The sequence below is a fragment of the Zootoca vivipara genome, chromosome Z2 (assembly GCF_965207765.1).
Source record: "Zootoca vivipara chromosome Z2, rZooViv2.hap1.1, whole genome shotgun sequence".
NCBI lineage: Eukaryota > Metazoa > Chordata > Lepidosauria > Squamata > Lacertidae > Zootoca > Zootoca vivipara.
The window spans coordinates 47,325,214-47,350,411 of NC_142585.1; the positions used below are offsets into that span (position 1 = coordinate 47,325,214).

At 48.6% G+C, this 25,198-nt stretch overlaps 1 protein-coding gene across 4 annotated transcripts in view; it reads left to right on the forward strand.

Moving 5' to 3' along the window:
- The first annotated feature begins 3,707 nt into the window (after positions 1 to 3,707).
- The window catches only part of ST6GALNAC6 (ST6 N-acetylgalactosaminide alpha-2,6-sialyltransferase 6), a 28,555-nt gene continuing 7,064 nt past the window's right edge, over positions 3,708 to 25,198 (forward strand). Inside the window, exons 1-6 of one of the 4 annotated variants that reach the window (XM_035101502.3) lie at positions 3,708 to 4,482; positions 8,446 to 8,641; positions 13,553 to 13,617; positions 18,186 to 18,359; positions 20,981 to 21,378; positions 22,994 to 25,008. In XM_035101502.3, coding sequence (XP_034957393.2) covers positions 13,603 to 13,617; positions 18,186 to 18,359; positions 20,981 to 21,378; positions 22,994 to 23,222 — 816 coding nt within the window. In that variant the 5' untranslated portion in view covers positions 3,708 to 4,482; positions 8,446 to 8,641; positions 13,553 to 13,602 and the 3' untranslated portion in view covers positions 23,223 to 25,008. The other 3 variants (XM_035101501.3, XM_035101500.3, XM_088665317.1) reach the window with 3 other exon arrangements.

Sequence of the window (25,198 nt, forward strand, 5' to 3'; positions counted from 1 at the left end):
GAAACCAAAATCTGGGAGACAGAGTTGCTATGACGACTGTACTTTGAGAGCATGGTAACCATGGGGAACAACCATCTGACGCACCAAGCCACTAGCAAGTATGGTTGAGGATTTGCCCTCATGTCTAGCGCATGTTCCAACTGTATACTATACAGTATCCTGCTTTAAGAAATATCACCCAAAGCGGCTTTCAATGAGTTTACAGTTTCAGGCCAGGGAAGCATTCTACAAGGGGTCAGGCACACCTCTTAAGGACCAGGTTTGCTGCTTCGTGATGCAAGTCTATAGGGATCCAGGTGGCGCTGTGGGTTGTCTAATCTGTTAAGGTCATTTGGAAGTGTGATCCTGTCCTCTGGGGTATTAGCCACCCCTCCCAATTTGGTTTCGTCTGCAAACTTGCTCAGGATGCCCTCAAGCCCATCATCCAATTCATTGATAAAGATGTTGAAGAAGACTGGGCCCAAGACAAAACCCTGTGGCACCCCACTAGTCACTACTCTCCAGGATGAGGAGGAGCCATTGATGAGCACCCTTTGGGTTCGGTCAGTCAGCCAGTTACAAATCCAGTGAATGGTAGGTAAACGGCGTTTCCATGCGCTGCTCTGTTTCGCCAGAAGCAGCTTTGTCATGTTGGGCACATGACCCGGAAGCTGTCTGCCGACAAACGCCGGCTCCCTCGGCCTCTAGAGCGAGATGAGTGCCGCAACCCCAGAGTCAGACACGACTGGACCTGATGGTTAGGGATGCAAGTCCTGGCCATGATTAAAATGCATCTTGTGCCTTTAAGCATGATTTTAGTAAGTTGGCAACTCTAATAAACAGAAGCACTTGTGTAGTTGGCTACCGAGTACCTTAATATTATCAGAGACATTATGCTTGATGTATATTTACGTGTGTGTGTGTGTGTGTGTGTGTTTGTGTATCAAACCTCTTTACAGGTATTGTATCCCTTTCGAAGTTAAGTAAGCTTTTAACCCAGTTGGACTGAAATCTTGAGTTGCGAGCTTTGCAGGGCAAGATGTATCAGCTTTGATGAGAAATAACTCAAGTCTTAAAGTAGTGACTGCAGAGCAATCGGAACTGAAAGGTTGCCTGTGTGTGTGTGTGTGTGTGTGTGTGTGTGTGTGTTTGTGTGTGTGTGTGTGTGTGTGAGAGAGAGAGAGAGAGAGAGAGAGAGAGAGAGAGAGAGAGAATGGATTTTGCTTACAGGCGGGCAAAGAAGCAGGTTTGGTCTAGCACAGGGGTGGCCAACTCCCAAGAAACTGTGATCTACTAACAGAGTTAAAAACTGGCAGTGATCTACCCCCTTTGGGGGGTTCAGGTCAAAGTTGCTGAGCATTTTTTAGGAAGGAAAGTCCTGGTTCAGGTCATTTTAGGGGTGCAGGGCAAAGATGTTGAGCTTTTTTTTAGGGGAGCCAAAGGTTTTTTAGCTTTTTTGGGGGGAGGCCACTCATCTACCGGTGATCTACCACAGACATCCAATGATCTACTACCAGTAGATCACGATTTACCTGTTGGACATGCCAGGTCTAGCAGATGATGAACAAGCTGGCAATATCTAAAGTGTCAGCAATCTGGGCTCTTTGCTGCTTTATAAAAGTTCCCGTGAATGCATGAGAGGACAATATTGAGGTAATTCAAATTCAAACCAGGATCTTGGCAGAGAATAATGCTGTTTTCAGAAGCCAATTTGCCATTATGGATTCTACAGGAAGGAACTTTTGTTTGCTGGGAGATGCAACCAGGGCCTGTCCAAGAGGTTTTGGCACCTGATGTGAACCACAAAACGGTGTATCCCACCCCACCATTTCATTACACACACACACACACACACACACACACACACAGTGTGAGAAGCATAGGGCTGCAAATTGGCTGCAAAGCAATTTGGCTGCAAATTGTAATTACATAAATTTATTTCATCAGCCCTGAGTGCTCACTGGAAGGACAGATCGTGAAGCTGAGGCGCCAACACTTTGGCCACCTCATGAGAAGAGAAGACTCGCTGGCAAAGACCCTGATGTTGGGAAAGATGGAGGGTACAAGGAGAAGGGGATGACAGAGGATGAGATGGTTGGACAGTGTTCTCGAAGTTACCAACATGCTCCAATACTTTAGCCACCTCATGAGAAGAGAAGACTCGCTGGGAAAGACCCTGATGTTGGGAAAGATGGAGGGCACTAGGAGAAGGGGACGACAGAGGACAAGATGGTTGGACAGTGTTCTCGAAGCCACCAACATGAGTTTGACCAAACTCTGGGGGGCAGTGGAAGACAGGAGTGCCTGGTGTGCTCTGGTCCATGGGGTCACGAAGAGTCGGACACGACTAAACAACAACAACAAACAAACAATTCAAAAAGCAGAACCCAGGTGCAACAGGAACTCTCCTCACATGTGATACTTGGAAGCATACAGCCCCCATCTGGAGAGGCAGAGCATAGCCATCATGCCTAGTGGTCACTGACAGCCTTGTCCTCCAGGAATTTGTCTAAGATTTCCTCAGCAAACCTGCCTCCTGGGGACAAGGCCTTCAATGGCAGCAGCTTATGGAACACTTAATTGGGGAACGCTGTGGATGTCAGCCAGGCCTTTGACAAGGTGCCCCATGACATTCTTGTAAAGAAGCTGGTAAAATGTGGGCTAGACAATGCTACCATTCAGTGGATTTGGAACTGGCTGGCTGACCAAACCCAAAGGGTGCTCCAGAGAAGAGGACTGGGAGCAATGGATTCAAACTATGAGAAAGAAGGTAGGGCTGGGAGGTAAGGCTGGGAGAGGCTCTTGACTGAAGCCCTGGAGTGATGCTGCCTGCCCCAAACTTCTTCTTTCTTGTAGTTTGAATCCATTGCTCCGTGTCCGCTTCTCTGGAGCAGCAGAAAACAACCTTTCTCCCTCCTCTATATGACATCCTTTTATATAGTTGAACATGGCTATCGTATCACCCCTTAACCTTCTCTTCTCCAGGCTAAACATACCCAGCTCCCTAAGCCGTTCCTCATAAGGCTTCGTTTCCAGGCCTTTGACCATTTTGGTTGCCCTCTTCTGGACATGTTCCAGCTTGTCAGTATAGACCAGGGGTCAGCAAACTTTTTCAGCAAGGGGCCGGTCCACTGTCCCTCAGACCTTGTGGGGGGCCGGACTATATTTTGAAAAAAATAATGAACAAATTCCTATGCCCCACAAATAACTCAGAGATGCATTTTAAATAAAAGGACACATTCTACTCATGTAAAAACATGCTGATTCCCGGACCGTCCGCGGGCTGAATTTAGAAGGCAATTGGGCCACATCCGGCCCCCGGGCCTTAGTTTGCGGACCCTGGTATAGACAGAGGTTTACCTTTTTTGTATCATTGTAACCTGTTGCTTATATGACCACATTGGGAACTATTTGATCAAAGGCAATAGTGTTGTTTTTGTTGTTGTTGTTTAGTCGTTTAGTCGTGTCCGACTCTTCGTGACCCCATGGACCAGAGCACGCCAGGCACTCCTGTCTTCCACTGCCTCCCGCAGTTTGGTCAGACTCATGTTCGTAGCTTTGAGAACACTGTCCAACCATCTCGTCCTCTGTCGTCCCCTTCTCCTTGTGCCCTCCATCTTTCCCAACATCAGGGTCTTTTCCAGGGAGTCTTGTCTTCTCATGAGGTGGCCAAAGTCTTGGAGCCTCAGCTTCAGGATCTGTCCTTCCAGTGAGCACTCGGGGCTGATTTCTTTCAGAATGGATAGGTTTGATCTTCTTGCAGTCCATGGGACTCTCAAGAGTCCCCTCCAGCACCATAATTCAAAAGCATCAATTCTTCAGCGATCAGCCTTCTTGATGGTCCAGCTCTCTCAGCTTCAGGATCTGTCCTTCCAGTGAGCACTCAGGGCTGATTTCCTTCAGAATGGAGAGGTTTGATCTTCTTGCAGTCCATGGGACTCTCAAGAGTCTCTTCCAGCACCAAAATTCAAAAGCATCAATTCTTCAGTAATCAGCCTTCTTGATGGTCCAGCTCTCAGCTTCAGGATCTGTCCTTCCAGTGAGCACTCAGGGCTGATTTCCTTCAGAATGGATAGGCAATAGTGTAAAGCTCACCCAAAAAATAAAAATAGATCGCTTGGATTTGCTCCTCGGGCCCCTTGGTATCAGATCTCTCCTCCCAACATCTCAGTGACTGCGCCTGCATGCACACACAAACACAGCGAGAGCCAGAGAGCCAGAGCAAGCTGAAATCGGATCAGGAGAGAGAGAGGAGGGGGAGGGGAAGGGTGCCCCTGATTTGCTGCTCGGAGCATCAATGCAGACAGGAGAAAGCGAGACTTGCTAGGACCCAGAGGCTTGCAAAATCCAAGGGAGTCATCTTTTCATCAGAGTCCCAGAGGTTTAGCAGTTTCTTCTTCTGGTGGTGGGATGTGCAAGTGAAGCTGGTACCCAGCCCAGGGGAAAGATCCTTTCCTGGTGAAATCTAGAATTGGATCGAGGGCGCACCGGAAGATCAAGAAGGTGGCATGCATGGCTTTTGGGGGGGGTTGGGGGTGTGTGGGGCTGGGGGTTTGTGTGGAGAAGCTGCCAATGTCTAGAAACCCTTAAGATATATGTAGTGTTGCTTCTTGTCTGCTCGCCCCTAGATCTGTTTCGTGGGTTTGGGCTGCCTGCCTGACAGCAGGCGACTGAGTTTAACAACAAACAGGCCTCTCCTTGCAAATGCATCATTCAATTTTTGTTTGGGGGAAGGTCTTGGGGCTCCTCCAAATGGACCCGTACCGTCAGTTACACTTGCCTGCTAAGCTTTTTATGTGTGTGCATGCTAACTATTTATTTGACAAATCTCCAAAGGATAGGGGTAGGTTTAGAGAGAAGGATGGTGTGTCATTCATGTGTGTGTGTGTGTGTGTGTGTGTGTGTGTGTGTGTGTGTGTGTGTGTGTAGTGCACTCATATAACAGAGTGGTGATAGTTCTAGCTATGATAATCATAGAATCCTAGAGTTGGAAGAGACCACAAGGGCCATCCAGTCCAACCCCCTGCCAAGCAGGAAACACCATCAAAGCATTCCTGACATATGGCTGTCAAGCCTCTGCTTAAAGACCTCCAAAGAAAGAAACTCCACCACACTTCTTGGCAGCAAATTCCACTGCCGAACAGCTCTTACTGTCAGGAAGTTCTTCCTAATGTTTAGGTGGAATCTTCTTTCTTGTAGTTTGAATCCATTGCTCCGTGTCCGCTTCTCTGGAGCAGCAGAAAACAATCTTTCTCCCTCCTCTAGATGACATCCTTTGATATATTTGAACATGGCTATCATATCACCCCTTAACCTTCTCTTCTCCAGGCTAAACATACCCAGCTCCCTAAGCCATTCCTCGTAAGGCATTGTTTCCAAGCTTTTGACCATTTTGGTTGCCCTCCTCTGGACACGTTCCAGCTTGTCAGTCTCCTTCTTGAACTGTGGTGCCCAGAACTGGACACCTGATAATAATAATAATAATAATAATAATAATAATAATAATAATAATAATTTATTATTTATACCCCGCCCATCTGGCTGGGTTTCCCCAGCCACTCTGGGCGGCTTCCAACCGAATATTAAAAACAGCACAGCATCAAACATTACAAACTTCCCTGAACAGGGCCGCCGTCAGTGGTCTTCTAAATGTAAAAGAGTTGTTTATTATAAGAAGACTCCCCCAATATTTATTTTTTTAAAACATAGCCATGCAGAAGGAAGGAAGGGGTAAATTAAAAGAGGAACCTGTCAAAACTGAGTCAGTGCACTGGTCCACTGAGCTCGCAGGGGTCAGCAAACTTTTTCAGCAGGGGGGCCGGTCCACTGTCCCTCAGACCTTGTGCGGGGCCGGACTGTATTTTGAAAAAATATATGAATGAATTCCTATGCCCCACAAATAACCCAGAGATGCATTTTAAATAAAAGGACACATTCTACTCATGTAAAAACATGCTGATTCCCGGACCGTCTGCCGGCCGGATTTAGAAGGCGATTGGGCCGCATCCGAGCCCCGGGCCTTAGTTTGGGGAGCCCCTGGTTTACAGTACAACTAGTAGCAGCTCTCCGGGAATTTGGACGGGGATCTCCTTGAACCCTGCCTGGAGATCCTGGAGATCGAATCTGGGACTGTCTGCATGCCAAGCAGGTGCCCTGCTACTGAGCTATGGCCCTTCCTGACATACAAGGGGCAAGAACATCCTGACAATAAGAGGTGTTTGGCAGTGGAATTTGCTGCCAAGGAGTGTGGTGGAGTCTCCTTCTTTGGAGGTCTTTAAGCAGAGGCTTGACAGGCATGTGTCAAGAATGCTTTGATGGTGTTTCCTGCTTGGTGTCTTTTTAGGAGGCAGGGTGTGTGTGTCTTACTTGTAAAGTTTCTTGTCTGTATGGGATGAAAGGATTTACTTGGGTCAGTGAAGCATAACTGCTCAGCTTTCTTTCATTAACTTCCTTGCACCACACCACTCCTAAGAATATATTTTAAAAACTTATTTACAGCGTCATGCACGCTGGCACTTTCGCCTAAAATTTCGCAAGGCAGTGCAAGTTATAAAATATCCAGGGAACAAGATGTCGGATGTATTGCACAACCCAAAATCTCTCTCTGGTTGGCAGATGTTGTATTAACTACATATACGCCATACATGTAAAGCACATTCCCCCGCTCCCCAAAGAATTATGAAAACGGTGTTTTGTTAAGGGTGCTGGGAATTGTAGCTCTGGCAGCAGCAAGTCCCAGGGATTCATGACAAGTGGGGGGGGGGTAACTGTCCATTAAATTCATGGGGTATTGACAGCCCTCGTCTGTGGTTGGTCAAGATGTGCTGAGCCAGCACAGGATCCTCCCTTTGAGACACTTTTGCATTTTAATATTAATAATAATAATTATTTACCATTTATACCCAGCGGTTCCATGTGCTGCTCTGGTTTGCCAGAAGCGGCTTAGTCATGCTGGCCACATGACCTGGAAGCTATACGCCGGCTCCCTCGGCCAATAATGCGAGATGAGTGCGCAACCCCAGAGTCGGTCACGACTGGACCTAATGGTCAGGGGTCCCTTTACCTTTACCTTTTACCCAGCCCATCTGGCTGGGTTTCCCCAGACACTCTGGGCGGCCTACAACAGAAAAATGAAATAAAATAATTGATTAAACATTAAAAGCCTCCCTAAACGGGGCTGCCTTAAGATGTCTTCTAAAAATCTGGTAGCTGTTTTTTTCTTTGACATCTGATGGGAGGGCGTTCCATAGGGCGGGCGCCACCACCGAGAAGGCCCTCTGCCTGGTTCCCTGCAACTTGGCTTCTCGCAACGAGGGAACTGCCAGAAGGCCCTTGGTACTGGACCTCAGTGTCCGGGCAGAGCGATGGAGGTGGAGACGCTCCTTCAGGTATACTGGACCGAGGCCATTTAGGGCTTTAAAGGTCAGCACCAACACTTTGAATTGTGCTTGGAAACGTACTGGGAGCCAATGTAGATCTTTCAAGACCGGTGTTATGTGATCTCGGCGGCCGCTCCCAGTCACCAGTCTAGCTGCCGCATTCTGGATTAGTTGTAGTTTCTGAGTCACTGTCAAAGGTAGCCCCACGTAGAGCGCATTGCAGTAGTGTAAGCGGGAGATAACCAGAGCATGCACAACTCTGGCGAGGCAGGCGTGGGCAGGTAGGGTCTCAGCCTGCGTACCAGATGGAGCTGATAGACAGCTGCCCTGGACACAGGACACAGAATTGACCTGTGCCTCCATGGACAGCTGTGAGTCCAGAATGACTCCCAGGCTGCACACCTGATCCTTCAGGGGCACAGTTACCCCATTCAGGACCAGGGAATCCACCACACCTGCCCGCCTCCTGTCCCCCACAAACAGTACTTCTGTCTTGTCAGGATTCAATCTCAATCTGTTAGCCGCCATCCATCCTCCAACCGCCTCCAAGCACTCACACAGGACCTTCACTGCCTTCACTGGTTCTGATTTGAAAGAGAGGTAGAGCTGGGTATCATCCGCATACTGATGAACACCCAGCCCAAACCCCCTGATGATCTCTCCCAGCGGCTGCATGTAGATGTTAAAAAGCATGGTTGGTCAAGATGTGCTGAGCCAGCACTGGATCCTCCCTTTGAGACACTTTTGCATTTTGTGTGTTTGTGCTGTGAGATGTGACATAACTCAGCTTGATTTTATTTTATCCCTAACGCAGCCTTTGCCAACCTGGAGGGCACCAAGTTTGCGGAGGCTGCCCTAATGAAAACAGCTGTTTGGGAAAAACGCTTGGCTTGGGGCAGGGAATTTGGCCTTCCGCCAATTGGCATCATGCGTTTTGCTCAGGTTTAGCTCGAGAGAAAGCCTTCTACTTCAACCAGCAGATCTGGGGCTGCTTTGGATTTGATTCCCCCACCAGCAAACGGGTTTGAAAAACCAGCCCATCTTTTTGGTTTTCGTTTTGTTTTTTAAACACCATTTGCTTTTGCAGGCCTCCGAGAGCAGGGCTGCTGGCCTGGGTGCCTACCGTCTCGTTGCGATGCTTGAATAAAAGGAGCAAGCACGTGGGTTGCGTCATGGAAGGATGGTCTGGCAACTGGGGCCGGCGGCACCTCATGGCTCCCCACGAAGGAGAAGACCCCCCCAACCATGCTCCTGACTTTGTTCACGTGAGACATCCTGCCTTGGTAAGGAGGGAGACATCGACCTGGATTTTTAATATGTTATGTTAGAGCTTCAATCAGGCACAGGCCCAAATAGCACTTGCTTATCTGCTTGTTTTAAAACATTTGTCCCCAGCTGAAGTTCTGAAGGCGGCATGCAATATAGTTGTTGTTGTTTAGTCGTTTAGTCGTGTCCGACTCTTTGTGACCCCATGGACCAGAGCACGCCAGGCACTCCTGTCTTCCACTGCCTCCCGCAGTTTGGTCAAACTCATGTTGGTAGCTTCGAGAACACTGTCCAACCATCTCGTCCTCTGTCGCCCCCTTCTCCTTGTGCCCTCCATCTTTCCCAACATCAGGGGAATCTTCTCTTCTCATGAGGTGGCCAAAGTCTTGGAGCATGTTGGTGGCTTTGAGAACACTGTCCAACCATCTCTGTCCAACACTGTCCAACACTTGATTTCAGCAAGGCCTTGGACAAGGTGCCCCATGATATTCTTGTAAAGAAGCTGGTAAAATGCGGGCTAGACAATGCTACCATTCAGTGGATTTTTAACTGGCTGACTGACCGAACCCAAAGGGTGCTCATCAATGGCTCCTCCTCATCCTGGAGAGTAGTGACTAGTGGGGTGCCACAGGGTTCTGTCTTGGGCCCAGTCTTGTTCAACATCTTTATCAATGACTTGGATGATGGGCTTGAGGGCATCCTGAGCAAGTTTGCAGACGACACCAAATTGGGAGGGGTGGCTAATACCCCAGAGGACAGGATCACACTTCAAAATGACCTTAACAGATTAGACAACTGGGCCAAAGCAAACAAGATGAATTTTAACAAGGAGAAATGTACAGTACTACACTTGGGCAAAAAAATGACACCTGGCTTGAGAGCAGTACTTGTGAAAAGGACCTAGGAGTCTTGGTAGACCGCAGACTTGACATGAGTCAGCAGTGTGATGCAGCAGCTAAAAAAGCCAATGCAATTCTGGGCTGCATCAATAGGAGTATAGCATCTAGATCAAGGGAAGTAATAGTACCACTGTATTCTGCTCTGGTCAGACCTCACCTGGAGTACTGTGTGCAGTTCTGGACACCACAGTTCAAGAAGGAAACTGACAAGCTGGAACGTGTCCAGAGGAGGGCAACCAAAATGGTCAAAGGCCTCGAAACGATGCCTTAAAAATCCTTCCAGTAGCACCTTAGAAACTTAGAGAGGTCTTATTACCAAACTTATTCAGACCTGAATAGAGACATTGGATTCTTATCTCATTATACAATACATGATAAAACTATATTTAGCCATGTCACCCCTTGCTTTTTCCTGCAAGACCAATTGCAGTCGTTAACAGTCGTCAACAGCTGCCATAATAATAATATAATAATGTACTTCTTCTACTCCTACTCCCCCCCATTCCATGAGTTCCTGTGCCAGATTTCCCTAGGATCATAACACTAAATAATTAACTCACAAAAGGCAAGTATGTATACTTAAGGTTTTATTTTATTTTCAAAGCAGCCCAGGCATAAACCTAATCATCCTTGCTCATTCAAGCCTCTTTCTGGTTGTTGGCAGAGCAATGGGTAGGTGGAGGTGGAGAAACTCTCCAGTAGGACATTTGAGAGAAGGGATCTCTGCTCCCCTTGGGAGCTCTGCTCAAAGAATCAATTGCACGCATGTTTTACAGAGCCCCATTGAGATCACTGGGGCTTATTCCCACTTAAGAGAGTAATGGGTGACAGTTTCTTTGTCAAATGTTGGCGTTAAAGCACTGCTGTGCAGCCCAGAACATTCCATCCCGAGCACAGGATGCTGGGATTTCATTTTAACACCCACAGATTGTTAAAATTCTTCAGGCAATATTGCTAAAGAACACCGCAAACAAACCTTCCATTGTGCTTAAAATGGCATGCTCCTAAAGGTGGGGAAAATTCCTTCTGCAAACTAGGGGTGGGCAAAAACTGTCAAATTCTTCAGATTCTCATTTTTCTGGTCTTAACATCAGTTATCCACATTTGAATATTTTCCTTTATGCAACAGGGAATTCCTCCTAATACACACATGTATGTATGTATGTATGTATGCATGCATGCAGTTTTATAGAACATGCAAATTTTTGCAAAGCAAATTTCCTCTAATATAATGCACTAGCTGGCCCTGCACGCGTTGCTGTGTGTTAGTCCAGTGTTTCTCAACCAGTGTGCCTCCAGATGTTTTGGGACTACAACTCCCATCATCCCTAGCTAGCAAGACTAGTGGTCAGGAATAATGGGAGTTGTAGTCCCAAAACATCTGGAGGCACACTGGTTGAGAAACACTGTGTTAGTCTGTCAAATGGAGGGTAACAGCCCCCCTTCAGATCCCCCTGAGCCTCAGAGTCCCCCTGTTTTACAACGGCCACTAAACTTTAAAGTAAAAACGCCTTGCCGTGCCCCCCAAGTGTGCCTAGTGGGGGGCCTGGGGGCCTGGCAGGGGCCTACATAAAACAAAGGCCATGCTGCGGCCTGCGATCGGGCACTCCCCCTCTCCCCCCCCCCGGGCCTATTTTGCGCTCTCCTCTTTCACCCTCATTCAAAGATTCTTTAATTCCTCCTCACTTTCTGCCATCAAGGTTGTGTCATCTGCATATCTGAGGTTGTGGATATTTCTTCCGGCAATCTTAATTCCGGCTTGGGATTCATCTAGTCCAACCTTTCACATGATGAATTCTGCATATAAATTAAATAAGCAGGGAGACAATATACAACCTTGTCGTTCATAAGCTCCGTATAAAGGCAGTTTCCTATGTTCCAGTCAGGATGTGCCTGCCTCTCTTGGCCTCTTTGCTGACATCTAACCCACGAGGTAATCACGTTGCCCAGATTAATCATGCGTAGCAATCCTGTCCTTGGGCATGTTTGGCAGACCCAGTCCAGTGCGCTACGGTCAGGTCTAGATTTTCCATTCACAGCTGCTTTTCCCGAGTGTTATTTATAGACCCTGCTGGTTTCCTGCCTCTCTCCGTCGCCAGTCCCCTTGTCAATTAGAGCACTCTGAGTGCAGTGCAGGAGAAAACGAGAGCTTCAAAAAAAGCATTTAGATATCCAAGACACGTGACAGTTAAGAAGAGAATGCCAGCTACCACATTGTTCTTGGGAAGTAAGAAAAAGAGAAAGTTTATTGAGGGGGATGGGCTGATCTGAAGTACTTTCCCCCAAAATATGAATTGAAACACAACCGTTCTACATTGGTGCAGCTGGTTAGCTTCTGCACACACTTGCATCCCTCTCTCGGCCAGCTCTTACTGTCAGGAAGTTCTTCCTAATGTTTAGGTGGAATCTTCTTTCTTGAAGTTTGAATCCATTGCTCCGTGTCTGCTTCTCTGGAGCAGCAGAAAACAACCTTTCTCCCCCCTCCATATGACATCCTTTCATATATTTGAACATGGCTATCATATCACCCCTTAACCTTCTCTTCTCCAGGCTAAACATACCCAGCTCCCTAAGCCGTTCCTTATAAGGCATCGTTTCCAGGCCTTTGACCATTTTGGTTGCCCTCTTCTGGACACGTTCCAGCTTGTCAGTCTCCTTCTTGAACTGTGGTGCCCAGAACTGGACACAGTACTCCAGGTGAGGTCTGACCAGAGCAGAATACAGCGGTACTATTACTTCCCTTGATCTAGATGCTATACTCCTATTGATGCAGCCCAGAATTGCATTGGCTTTTTGAGCTGCTGAATCACACTGCTGACTCATGTCAAGTTTGTGGTCTACCAAGACTCCTCGATCCTTTTCACATGTACTGCTCTCAAGCCAGGTGTCACCCATCTTTTCATTTTTTTTGCCCCAGTGGAGTACTTTACATTTCTCCCTGTTCAAATTCACCTGGTTTGCTTTGGCCCAGTTGTCTAATCTGTTCAGGTCATTTGGAAGTGTGATCCTGTCCTCTGGGGTATTAGCCACCCCTCCCCATTTGGTGTCATCTGCAAACTTGCTCAGGATGCCCTCAAGCCCATCATCCAAGTCATTGATAAAGATGTTGAAGGAGACTGGTCCCAAGACAGAACCCTGTGGCACTCCACTAGTCACTACTCTCCAGGATAAGATGTGCCAGTGGCTGCAGATGTGCCAGAAGGAGAGGAGCAGGCAGGTCCTTCTGCTAGAAGACTCAGGTCCTTCTGCCATGTCTTCTATTCTCCAAAGGGACACAGACCATGTGTGAGCCTGTGGCCTCCCTGCACTCTGGCCACTGCTTTGCAGAAAGAGGGGCAGGCACCGGGCTTTTGTAACAGTACACTTGGCACATCCTCACCATACCTGCCAAGTCCCGGACTGCAGAATCCGGGAGCGGCAGCCGGGTGACACCGGAAGTTGCAAAGACGCAACTTCCGGTGTCGCTTTGCCCATCTATGGGCACTAAAAATGGCCGACACCGGAAGTCGCGTCTACGCACTTCCGGAGAAGTGTAGACGTGACTTTCGAATCCGGCGACGGCCATTTTCGGTGCCCATAGATGGGCAGAGCGACACTGGAAGTTGCGTCTAGTCTATGCACTTCCGGACATGTGTAGACGCGACTTTCGAAGCCGGCGCCGGCCATTTTCGGTGCCCATAGATGGGCAAATCAGAAAGAAAAAAAATGACCGCCGGCCGGAGAATATAAGGGAGAATAACGGGAGACGAAGTGATACGGGGGACCGCCGGGAAAAGGTAAGACAAAACGGGGGTTTCCCGGGGAAAACGGGGTACTTGGCAGCTATGCATGCTCACACTCCGCTTCCTTATTAGTACATTGCAACTTTCCAGCGCTTAGCCCAGGCTCAAACTAGACCCTGTCCCACTCTCCCTTGCATTGAAGTGACCCCTACCCCAGGGTGGTGGAACACCTTGTATACTAATAAAAGCCCCTTCGTTTTCACCCAGAAGCCACAAATATCACCCTGTCCTTTTGACTTTATTGCAGGCACCCAAGTTACGCTGATCGAGGCTCCAACCTAAGGCCAGGACGGCGACATGAAAAACGACAAGGTGAGCTCCCTACCCCACTCCTACCCCCTGCAGTCTCCGGAGAAATCTGTTTCTTCCTCATATTCATGATCTATGAATATGAATATTGCATTCCTGCACTGCACCAGTGGCAGGGAATCTTTTTCAGCCTGTACGGTCTCATTCTCTCCTGCCCAAAGTTTCCAAGGGCCAACACTCCCCAGCGACAACAGAGGGAAGGGTACCCTACCGAAACACAGGGATGAGCCGGGGTGGAGGGGGGCAGGATACGTCATGGATCGGGACAGGGTGGGGTGGGGGGTCACAGGAAAGAACCACAGCAACGTGTGGCCGGGTCAGCTAGTTCAACCCCCTGCAATGATGGAATCTCATGTAGATCATTAATAATAATAATAATAATAATAATAATAATAATAATAATAATAATTTTATTTATACCCCGCCCTTCCTAGTAAAGACCGGGCTCAGGGCGGCTAACAACGAAAATATCAACACAAGTATAGAAAAAAAACAATTCAGTTAAAATGCTGATTAATACAATGTTAAAATTCAATTTTAAAATTAAAAATCTACAAATAAGATAAAACCATTATGAGATAAAACCTTAGGGGAGGGTAATCCCGGGGTCAGACTGCGTCAGTCCAAAGGCCAAACGGAACAGCTCTGTCTTGCAGGCCCTAGAATAAATGAGTCAAATTCCTATGTTTTCATCATTCGTAGTGAGGCAAAATTTCAATCTGTAGGAGCAGGGTCTAAATATTAACCGATTTGTCCCAAATTTGAAATTTGACCATGTTTATACCATACGCCTGATATAAGATCAAGGGAGTAAACATTTTTTTTAAAAAAATGACCCACCCTACTCTGCGGGTCATACCAGGAGAGGCGGTCCCATAGGTACGAGTGTCCTAAGCCGCATAAGGCTTTAAAGGTCAAAACCAGCACCTTAAATCTGATCCTGTACTCCACTGGTAAAGCACTGGATGAATGTGATCCCATGGCCGGGACCCCGTAAGGAGCCTCGCCGCGGCATTTTGCACCCGCTGGAGTTTCTGGGTCCGTTTCAAGGGCAGCCCCGCGTAGAGCGAGTTACAATAATCAAGCCTAGAGGTGACCATCGCATGGATCTCTGTGGCCAGGTCAGGTTGAGAAAGGTACGGGACCAACTGCTTAATGCGGCGAAGATGAAAAAATGCCACCTTGGCTGTGGTTGCAACCTGTGCCTCCCTGGAAAGGGAGGCATCCAAGGTTACACCCAAGCTCTTGACAGAAGGGGCTGACACTAATTGAGCCCCAGCGAAAGATGGAAGTTGCCCCCCCCCACATGACAGATGGCCATCAAACCTCTGCTTTTAAACCTCCAAGGAAGGCGAGTCCACCACCTCTTGTGGGAGTCCACTGTCAAACAGCTCTTACCACCAGAAAGTTCTTCCTGGTGTTTAGTTGTAATCTCCTTTCTTGTAACTGGAATCCACTGGTTTGAGTCCTACCCTCCAGAGCAGGAGAAAAGTATACAGAAGAAAATACAAACGGTTGGGTTTCTTTAACTGAAAAACAAACTGACTCTAAAGAGACTTTAAACTAAAGATAAATGCTTTCTCTCTTAGCAACTTTATCTACCCACATTCCAACCTTTAAACTATTCCAAACCTCCCATAAACTCCCACATAACTCCCATTAAACTACCCAAGAATTAACAGCAAACTAGCTTTATAACTAAACAACTCTCATACTAAGATTCAACGAAGGAATCTCTTAAACTTAGAGTCTCTCTTACTAAGATTCAACTTGGAATCTCTTAAACTGAGAATTAAATCACATATTTAACTGAGAGATACATTCAACTGAGAGAGTGATCTACTAAGAGATCTATCTAAGAGATACAGAAGGCTTTCTGGCAGAGCCTTATATACAAGGAGCAGAGCCCACGCCTGTGAGCAAGTAACAGAAATCACCGGCACCTGTTTCTCTTAAACAGACAGTATTTACAGTAGACCGGCTCTAAAGTAACTTGACTATTCAAAAAATCCAACAGATACCCCCGAATTTAAATCCATTTCCCGCTGCAACCCCGGATTGTAAAATACCCTGTAAATGTCCCGGCTCCCGGCTGGCTGCTCGCTCACTTGCCAAGTGCTGGTGGAAATTGCCTCTGTGCATGCCCGGGCATGTGCAGAAGCGATTTCTGGTGCCCAGACATGCGGACATGGGCAGCCTGGCACCGGAAGTCGCTTCTGCGCATGTCTGGACATGCACAGAACCAATTTCCAGTGCCGCTCTGCCCATATCTGGGCACTGGAAATCGGGCAGAGCTGGCACCGGAATTCGTTTCTGCGCATGTCTGGACATGCACAGAAGTGACTTCCGGTGCCGCGCCACTGCTGATCCCTTATTTTCCAATCCGGAAATTGACAGCTATAGAGGGGCATGGCATGAGAAAGTGTGTAGCCTAGGGAGAGGTTCAAGGACCAGATAGAGAGGCCTGGATGGGCACATTTAGCTTCTGCACAAACTTTGGGAACGGCATGCCTCCTGCACCAAGCCAGGAATTCATAGTGCTCTCCTATGGGCATGCTGCATAGACAGCTATGCAAAAGCTGCTGCTTCAAGGCTAAATGAACGTTAAATGTTAAGAGCCACATAAAGCACTTCTGGTTCTCTGGGTTTGCTGCACACTTCAATTTGTTTATTCTCTTGCAGCTGTTCACCACTACACCCACTGTCCCCGTCCCCCCGCCCAGCAGTTCCATTAGTTCCTTATTCAGATTTCCCCAGGATCACAACACTAAATAATTTACTCACAAAAGGCAATCATGAAGCACTTAAGTTTGTTTGTTTGCTTTCAAAAAGCAGGCTTTGCATAAATTTGTGCTTGCTGAGAGCTGTGGTCCAAAACCGGTTGATGAAAGTTGCTCTAGTACAATGATGGGCAACCTTTTGAGCTTGGTGTGTGAAAATTCGCCAAAAAACCGAGCATAACTCGGGTGGTGTGTCACCTCGAGAAAAAAACCCATAATTTCGAGATATTTATAGTTTAAATAACAAAAATGTATAATTGTAATATATAAGTTAAATAAGCAGGGAGACAATATACAACCTTGTCGTACTCCTTTCCCAATTTTGAAACAGTCAGTTGTTCCATATCCAGTTCTAACTGTAGCTTCTTGTCCCACATAGAGATTTCTCAGGAGGCAGATGAGGTGATCAGGCACTCCCATTTCTTTAAGAACTTGCCATAGTTTGCTGCGGTCAACACAGTCAAAGGCTTGCTGCTGCTGCTCAACCCCAATTCACAAGACATTGGCGGCAGCCTTGTGGGGAAGCAGCACCTTTCTGTTTTACCTCAAGTGGTGACGTGGGACAGGCCATCCCTGAGTGGATGTATCCTGGACCCTCTGCACCCAGGATCAAGCAGATCTCCCGCTTCCCATGACTTGGAACCTTCATATTTTGCTGCCCCGTCAGGCTCTTGGCTCGTGCTCTGCTTGCGAACAACTACTGTCCCAGAATCCCTTTTTACGCAGGCTACTACCGTGTTTCCCCTTTTTAAAGACCCTTTCCCCCCTCAAAAAACAGGGTGGCTTACTTTCGGTGGGATGTCTTATTTTTTTACTAGTGTCATTGAGTCCGTTAAATAAACGGGTGCTAGAACATATATGAGAGGAGTGGTGGGGCCGTGGCCTTTCCTCCCTCTCTGCGCTTGGCCTCGGGGCGTGCCGGGAATGCAAGCAAACAAACTCGGGCCAGGGAGGGTTGTGAGGAGGAGGCGGAGGAAGAAGCGGCGGACCAAGATGGAGCTCCCGCTACGAAAAAGCCAGGATTTCGAGGGGTCTGTCTGTGGGAGGAGGAAGAAGAAGAGGACGGGGGAAGTATGGAGGATGGGGGGAGGGTGGGAGGACTCCGGTCCCCGAGGCTCCATTCGCAACCAGGCCCCTTTGTAGGAAGTGGACGTTCCCCTCCACACGCTTCCATGGCTGTCAGCGCTCTCTCTGCTCTCTCAGGAAAGGTAGCCCTGAGGGCTGGGAAGGGAGGGAGAAGCTCGAGCGGATCCGGCTGCCGCCACCACCATCTTGTCTCTCTCTCTCTTGCTCTCGTGCGCTCCAAGTGTCTCTGCATTCCAAGTCCCAACGGCTGTCCGTGGGGCACATGCACATTAGCGCAAACCCAGGGAACTGGACCCAGGGAACTGGACACAGGAACTGGACGCAGAGACACTTGGACACAGGCAAGGAACGCGGGGATGCAGCCAGCAAGGTGGGAGCGTGATCAGCTTTTAAGCGGCGCTCTTGGAGTGCCGCTTCCCAGCCGACCGCGCTCCTGCAGTGCCAGCCGCATGGAGTGACTCTGTGAGTGGAGGTGCCTGTGGGGGTTGGCTTCCGTGGCGTGGAAGTATGGCTTATTTTCAGGGTATGTCTTATATCTCTCAAATGCTTCAAAACCCTGCCATGGCTTACTTTATGACTACGTATTAAAAAAGGGGAAACAGGGTAGTAGCCAAGCTAGAAATGTGCCCTGTGTGAATAGATGCCCTGGAGAGCAACCTGGCTCTTCTGACTGTTTGCCCCCTCGTCTGCTCTTTGTGTCCGCAGGGCCAGCGCGCAGTTGTCTTTGTGGTTCTGTTTGGTCTGGTTATGCTGCTAATCATCTACAACGGCAGGAGTGAGGTCTTCCACTACACTGCGGTGAAAGTGAAGCCCCCGCTGCCTTCTAGCCTCAAGAAATGGGGGGTGAAGAATGGGTACCTGCCAGTCTCTGGAAACAAGGTATGGGAAGCATGTGAACTTTCCGCTGCCATTGTTTTGCAGGTCATAGGGGGGGAATCTCAGGCCGGGACAATCTCAGGCCCAGAGATCTGACACCAAGGGGCCCGAGGAGCAAATCTATTTTTATTTATTTATTGTGTGAGCTTTACACTATTGCCTTTGATCAAATAGTTCCCAAAGTGATCATATAAGCAACAGGTTACAATGATACAAAAAAGGTAAACCTCTGTCTATACTGAAAGGCTGGAACGTGTCCAGAAGAGGGCAACCAAAATGGTCAACGGCCTGGAAAAGATGCCTTATGAGGAACGGCTTAGGGCAGGCATCCCCAAACTGCGGCCTTCCAGATGTTTTGGCCTACAACTCCCATGATCCCTAGCTAACAGGACCAGTGGTTGGGGAAGATGGGAATTGGAGTCCAAAACATCTGGGGGGCCGAAGTTTGGGGGTGCCCGGCTTAGGGAGCTGGGTATGTTTAGCCTGGAGAAGAGAAGGTTAAGGGGTGATATGATAGCCATGTTCAAATATATGAAAGGATGTCATATGGAGGAGGGAGAAAGGTTGTTTTCTGCTGCTCCAGAGAAGCGGACACGGAGCAATGGATTCAAGCTACAAGAAAGAAGATTCCACCTCAACATTAGGAAGAACTTCCTGACAGTAAGAGCTGTTGGGCAGTGCAATTTGCTGCCAAGGAGTGGGGTGGAGTCTCCTTCTTTGGAGGTCTTTCAGCAGAGGCTTGACAGCCATATGTCAAGAATGCTTTGATGGTGTTTCCTGCTTGGCAGGGGGTTGGACTGGATGGCCCTCGTGGTCTCTTCCAACTCTATGATTCTATTATCTCCCCATTGGCTCTGCTGCACACCCAGGTGTTTTCTGCCTAACTAGAAAGTGTCCTTGAACTCTTGGGAGAAAAAGGACTGTGTAAGCAACTAAGATAAAATTGACATTCACCGCCCCTCCCACTTTTGCCTCTGGTCCTGCCCACCACTGACATTTGTCCCTTGGGCGGCTGCCTAGAAGGGAGTGCAGCCCTCAGAAATAGGTTCCCTACCTCTGTTTACATTTACATTTACATCACCAAAAATTCCTTTCTCCAAAACACATCAAGGCATGCTATAGACCAGGCATCCCTAAACTGCGGCCCTCCAGATGTTTTGGCCTACAACTCCCATGATCCCTAGCTAAGAGGACCAGTGGTCGGGGAAGATGGGTAGTCCAAAACATCTGGAGGGCCGAAGTTTGGGGATGCCTGCTATAGACACTTCCTCAGCCCCTTTTTACTGGTATCCTCACAACAACAACAACCCTGTGAGGTCAGTTAGGCTGAGTTACTGGCCCAAGGTCTCCCAGTGGGCTTTGTGGCTGTAGATTGATCGTTGGTGGGCAGGGAGGGATCTTGAGAAATTCCATAATTTCTGGCACGCCACCAGCCACAGTACCCTTCCCTCTGGTTCTATAAACCAGAAGGATGGAATAATGGGTAAGGAAATCTTGCCTTTAAGAATTATCTTGGCAGCTGTTGGTAACAAGCAGTTGCAGAATGGCAGAGGAGTGATTCTGAAGCTGCTCCATGGGAAATGGATTCTCAACTTCTGCCGATTTGTTCTCCATTGTTTTTTCTTATAAATAGAGTTTTAGAGGTTAGCTGTTAGTACCGAGGGCCTTCTGGTGGTTCCCTCGTTGCGAGAAGCCAAGTTGCAGGGAACCAGGCAGAGGGCCTTCTCGGTGGTGGCGCCCGCCCTGTGGAACGCCCTCCCATCAGATGTCAAAGAGAAAAACAGCTACCAAATTTTTAGAAGACATCTGAAGGCAGCCCTGTTTAGGGAGGCTTTTAATGTTTAATAGGGACCCAGGTGGCGCTGTGGGTTAAACCACAGAGTCTAGGGCTTGCTGATCAGAAGGTCAGCAGTTCAAATCCCTGCAACAGGGTGAGCTCCCGTTGCTCGGTCCCAGCTGTGCCCACCTAGCAGTTCAAAAGCACATCAAAGTGCAAGAAGATAAATAGGGACCGCTCCGGCGGGAAGGTAAACGGCGTTTCCGTGCGCTGCTCTGGTTTGCCAGAAGCAGCTTTGTCATGCTGGCCACATGACCCGGAAGCTGTCTGTGGACAAACGCCTATAGAGCGAGATGAGCGCCGCAATCCCAGAGTCGGACACGACTGGACCTGATGGTCAGGGGCCCTTTACCTATACCTTTTAAATGTTTAATAGATTATTTTATTTCATTTTTCTGTTGGAAGCCGCCCAGAGTGGCTGGGGAAACGCATTAAATTCCCTCACTGCGAGAAGCAAAGCTACAGGGAACTAGACAAAGGGCCTTCTCGGTAGTGGCACCCACCCTGTGGAACACCCTCCCATCGGAGGTCAAAGAGAACAACAATTACCAGACCTTTAGAAGGCATCTCAAGGCAGCCCTGTTTAGGGAAGCTTTTAATGTTTGATGGATTTCTGTATTTTAATATTTTGTTGGAAGCAGCCAAGAGTGGCTGGGGGAACCCGGCCAGATGGGCGGGGTATAAATAATAAATTATTATTATTATTATTATTATTACTATTATTATTATTATTATTAACTTCTGCTACATCACCTCTTACTCTTATTTCCCCACCCCCAACCCCCAGACTTTGGATCATCACTGCAGCCAATGCGTGATCGTCACCAGTTCCAGTCACCTGCTGGGGAGCAAGCTGGGGGCAGCAATTGACCAGTCGGAGTGCACAATCCGCATGAATGATGCTCCCACGACAGCCTACGAAGTGGATGTTGGCAACAAGACGACCTTTAGGGTGGTGGCCCATTCGAGTATCTTCCGGGTCCTGAAGAGACCACAGGAGTTTGTCAACAAGACTCCGGACACCGTCTTGATCTTTTGGGGGCCACCGGTCAGGATGCAGAAGAGCTTGCTGAAGGTCATCCAGCGGGTCAGCGGGTCGTTCCCCAACATGACAGCCTTTGTAGCTTCCCCCAGTCGCATGAAACAGTTTGATGACTTGTTCAAAAAGGAGACAGGGAAGGACAGGTAAATTCACCTGCAATTGTCCCCCCCGGCCTACTTTGTGCAGATCCTCTTGCTGTGGGGAAGGAGGAAAGATAAGATGGTTGTATCTTTTCCTTTTAACTTACAAGAGGGAGGTGTCTGCAGGCAGGGCCGGTGCTAGGGTTTTTTGCGCCCTAGGCGAGATCACCTTCTGGCGCCCCCCCCCCAGCCAATCATATTTCAAACATGAGTATATATGAGTAGGCATATATAGGAGTGCACTGTAAGCCGGCCCTTCTCTCACTTTCCTGGGAGTAAGTCCCATTGGACTCAGTGAGACTTACTTCTGAGTAGAAATACTTGAACCCGGGTTTGATTTTTAAAAAAATTGTGGGTCTGACTTTTGAGTAGACATGCAGGAGATTGTGTCCGCGTCAGCAACCCGATAGCAAACACCTACGTGTGGCATCTCTCCGTCCTACGCGAGCTAATTTTTGGGAAAGCCCCCCCCTCGATTTCCACGGGCCGCCTCTCCCACCAGCCCTTTCTGCCTGAGGCTGCGCTGAGCTGGCCCCGCACACAGGGCCAGTGCGTCCATTCAGGTGACCTAGGCAGCTGCCTAGGGTGCCAGAATGGAGGGGGCGCTGGCCAGCCTGCCCGCCCCCCCGCCGCCCGGTGCTGAGCGGCTTCAGGCCACTCTCCCGAGGCACACACGTGCCTCCGGAGAGCGACCTGAAGCTGCTCTACAGGCTACAGCTGACAGGCGCAGTGGAGGCGGCCCCAGGCTTGCGCTCCCTGCGCGAAGCTTCCTTGCCAGGAAGGAGAAGGATGAAGAGGAGCTGAGATCCATCTTGGGCAGGTTGCCTGCCCTGCTCATACCTGCCAAGTCCTGGACTGCAGAATGTGGGACCGGCAGCCGCGTGACACCGGAAGTCGCGTCTATGCATATCCAGAAGTGCGTAGACGCGACTTCCGGTGTCGCTTTGCCCATCTATGGGCACCAAAAATGGCCAACGACGACACCGGAAGTCGCGTCTACGCATATCCAGACGTGCGTAGACGCAACTTCTGGTGTCGCTTTGCCCATCTATGGGCACAAAAAATGGCCGACACCGACACCGGAAGTCGCGTCTACGCACTTCCGGACATGCGTAGACGCGACTTGCGGCGCCATTTTCAGTGCCCATAGATGGGCAAAGCAGGGGGGGAAATGGCCGCCGGCAGGAGAATATAAGGGAGAATAATGGGAGACAAAGTGATACGGGGGACCGTCGGGAAACGGTATGAAAAAACGGGGATTTCCCGGGGAAAACGGGGTACTTGGCAGCTATGGCCCTGCTGCCTCTTGAAAGAACTATGCTATAAGATCTGGACTCCCTCCATGCAGACTGAGGGTATAAATAGGAGAATAAACCACATTTCTTTCTTTCTTTCTTTAAAAATATATTCTTTATTGAAGATTATTTAAAAGTACACAAAGGGACAAAAATATATTTTAAAAAATTCACATACATTTTAACTCATACGCATAAGAATATAGGGAAAAAAGACAGCTAAAAAATGAAAACCTATCCAAAATGTTACATCAGATTAAACATATGAGACTTCCAATCCTTTTCATTGTTCCTGATTTCTTCTATCCTTATTTTTTCCACAGGTTTTTATTACTACGTCGTCTTCTTTCTGTCTACGTTCTTCTTTCCTTCCTTAACTACCGTTATTTTTCTTTTACAAATATCATTCCAATTCTGCCAATATGGTCTCTGCCGTGTCTTATCTCCGAAAGGGACACGGGCCCTGTGTGGATGCCTGGGACCCCATTGGATCGGCAGAGAGAGGGGCAGGCACCTCCCACCAAAAAACAAACAAAAACAAAACCAGCCTAATGAGGGTTGAGTGTGTGCTGAGCGATAAAAGAACGTGGAGTATGGGGTGTGTGGAATGAAAAATTGATGTGAAATGGAATAGAGGGATTGGAATCCTCAACGTGGAGAATTCCACACTGCAACATTTCGTTGCAGGTCAGCATCTAATCTATACCAATCACTCACAAGTTATAATAATAATAATAATAATAATAATAATAATAATAATAATAATAATTATTTATACCCCGCCCATCTGGCTGGGCTTCCCCTGCCACTCTGGGCGGCTTCCAACAAACATTAAAATACATCAAATATCACAGATTAAAAATAAGGCTGCCTTTAGGTATTTTCTAAATGTCAGGTAGTTGTTTATCTCTCTGACCTCTGATGGGAGGGTGTTCCACAGGGCGGGTGCCACTACCGAGAAGGCCCTCTGCCTGGTTCCCTGTAGCTTTGCTTCTCACAGTGAGGGAACCGCCAGAAGGCCCTCGGCGCTGGATCTCAGTGTCTGGGCTAAACAATTGGGGTGGAGACGCTCCTTCAGGTATACTGGACCAAGGCTGTTTAGGGCTTTAAAGGTCAGCACCAACACTTTGAATTGTGCTCGGAAACGTACTGGGAGCCAATGTAGGCCTTTCAAGACCGGTGCTATGTGGTCTCGGCGGCCGCTCCCAGTCAAAAATAATAATAATGTGTGTGGTGGGGGCTGCTCTGAGCTCTTTGGAGAAAAAGCTGGGGTACTTTAGTCCAATGTCTCTGAACCTGAAGCCTTGGAGAGCAGCTGTTATGTGGTCTCGGCAGCCGCTCCCAGTCACCAGTCTAGCTGCCGCATTCTGAGTTAATTGTAGTTTCCGGGTCACCTTCAAAGGTAGCCCCACATAGAGCGCATTGCAGTAGTCCAAGTGGGAGATAACTAGAGCATGCACCACTCTGGCGAGACAGTCTGCGGGCAGGTAGGGTCTCAGCCTGCGTACCAGATGGAGCTGATAGACAGCTGCCCTGGACACAGAATTGACCTGCGCCTCCATAGACAGCTGTGAGTTCAAAATGACTCCCAGGCTGCGCACCTGGTCTTTCAGCGGCACAGTTACCCCATTCAGGACCAGGGAATCCTCCACACCTGCCCGCCTCCTGTCCCCCACAAACAGTACTTCTGTCTTGTCAGGATTCAACCTCAATCTGTTAGCCGCTATCCATCCTCCAACCGCCTCCAGACACTCACACAGGACCTTCACCGCCTTCACTGGTTCTGATTTGAAAGAGCGGTAGAGCTGGGTATCATCCGCATACTGATGAACACCCAGCCCAAACCCCCTGATGATCTCTCCCAGCGGCTTCATATAGATGTTCAAAAGCATGGGGGTGAGCACAGAGCCCTGAGGCACCCCACAAGTGAGAGGCCAGGGGTCTGAACACTCCTCCCCCACCACCACTTTCTGAACACGGCCCAGGAGGAAGGAGCGGAACCACTGTATAACAGTGCCCCTAGCTCCCACCCCCTCTAGACGGTCCAGAAGTATGTTATGGTCGATGGTGTCAAAAGCCACTGAGAGATCCAGCAGAACTAGGAAACAGCTCTCACCTTTGTCTCTAGCCCGCCGGAGATCATCGACCAGTGCGACCAAGGCAGTTTCAGTCCCATGATGAGGCCTGAATCCCAACTGGAAGGGATCCAAATGGTCCGCTTCTTCAAGGCGTGCTTGGAGTTGTTCAGCAACCACTTGCTCAATCACCTTGCCCAAGAATTGTTGTGTTGGGATTCCCTTTCCTTTGGGGAAAAAACCCCTCCTTTTGTTTCTCCCTGCTTTTGCAGAGTGACGTCACGGTCATGGCTGAGCACCGGCTGGTTCACAATGGTGATTGCCGTTGAGCTGTGTGACAAGATCCACGTCTATGGAATGGTCCCTCCCGAGTATTGCATGTAAGTTCTGCACTCTGCATGCTCGTTGTCAGGTTTTTTGGGGGGAGGGGAGGAGAGGTTGCCCCAGGGCTGT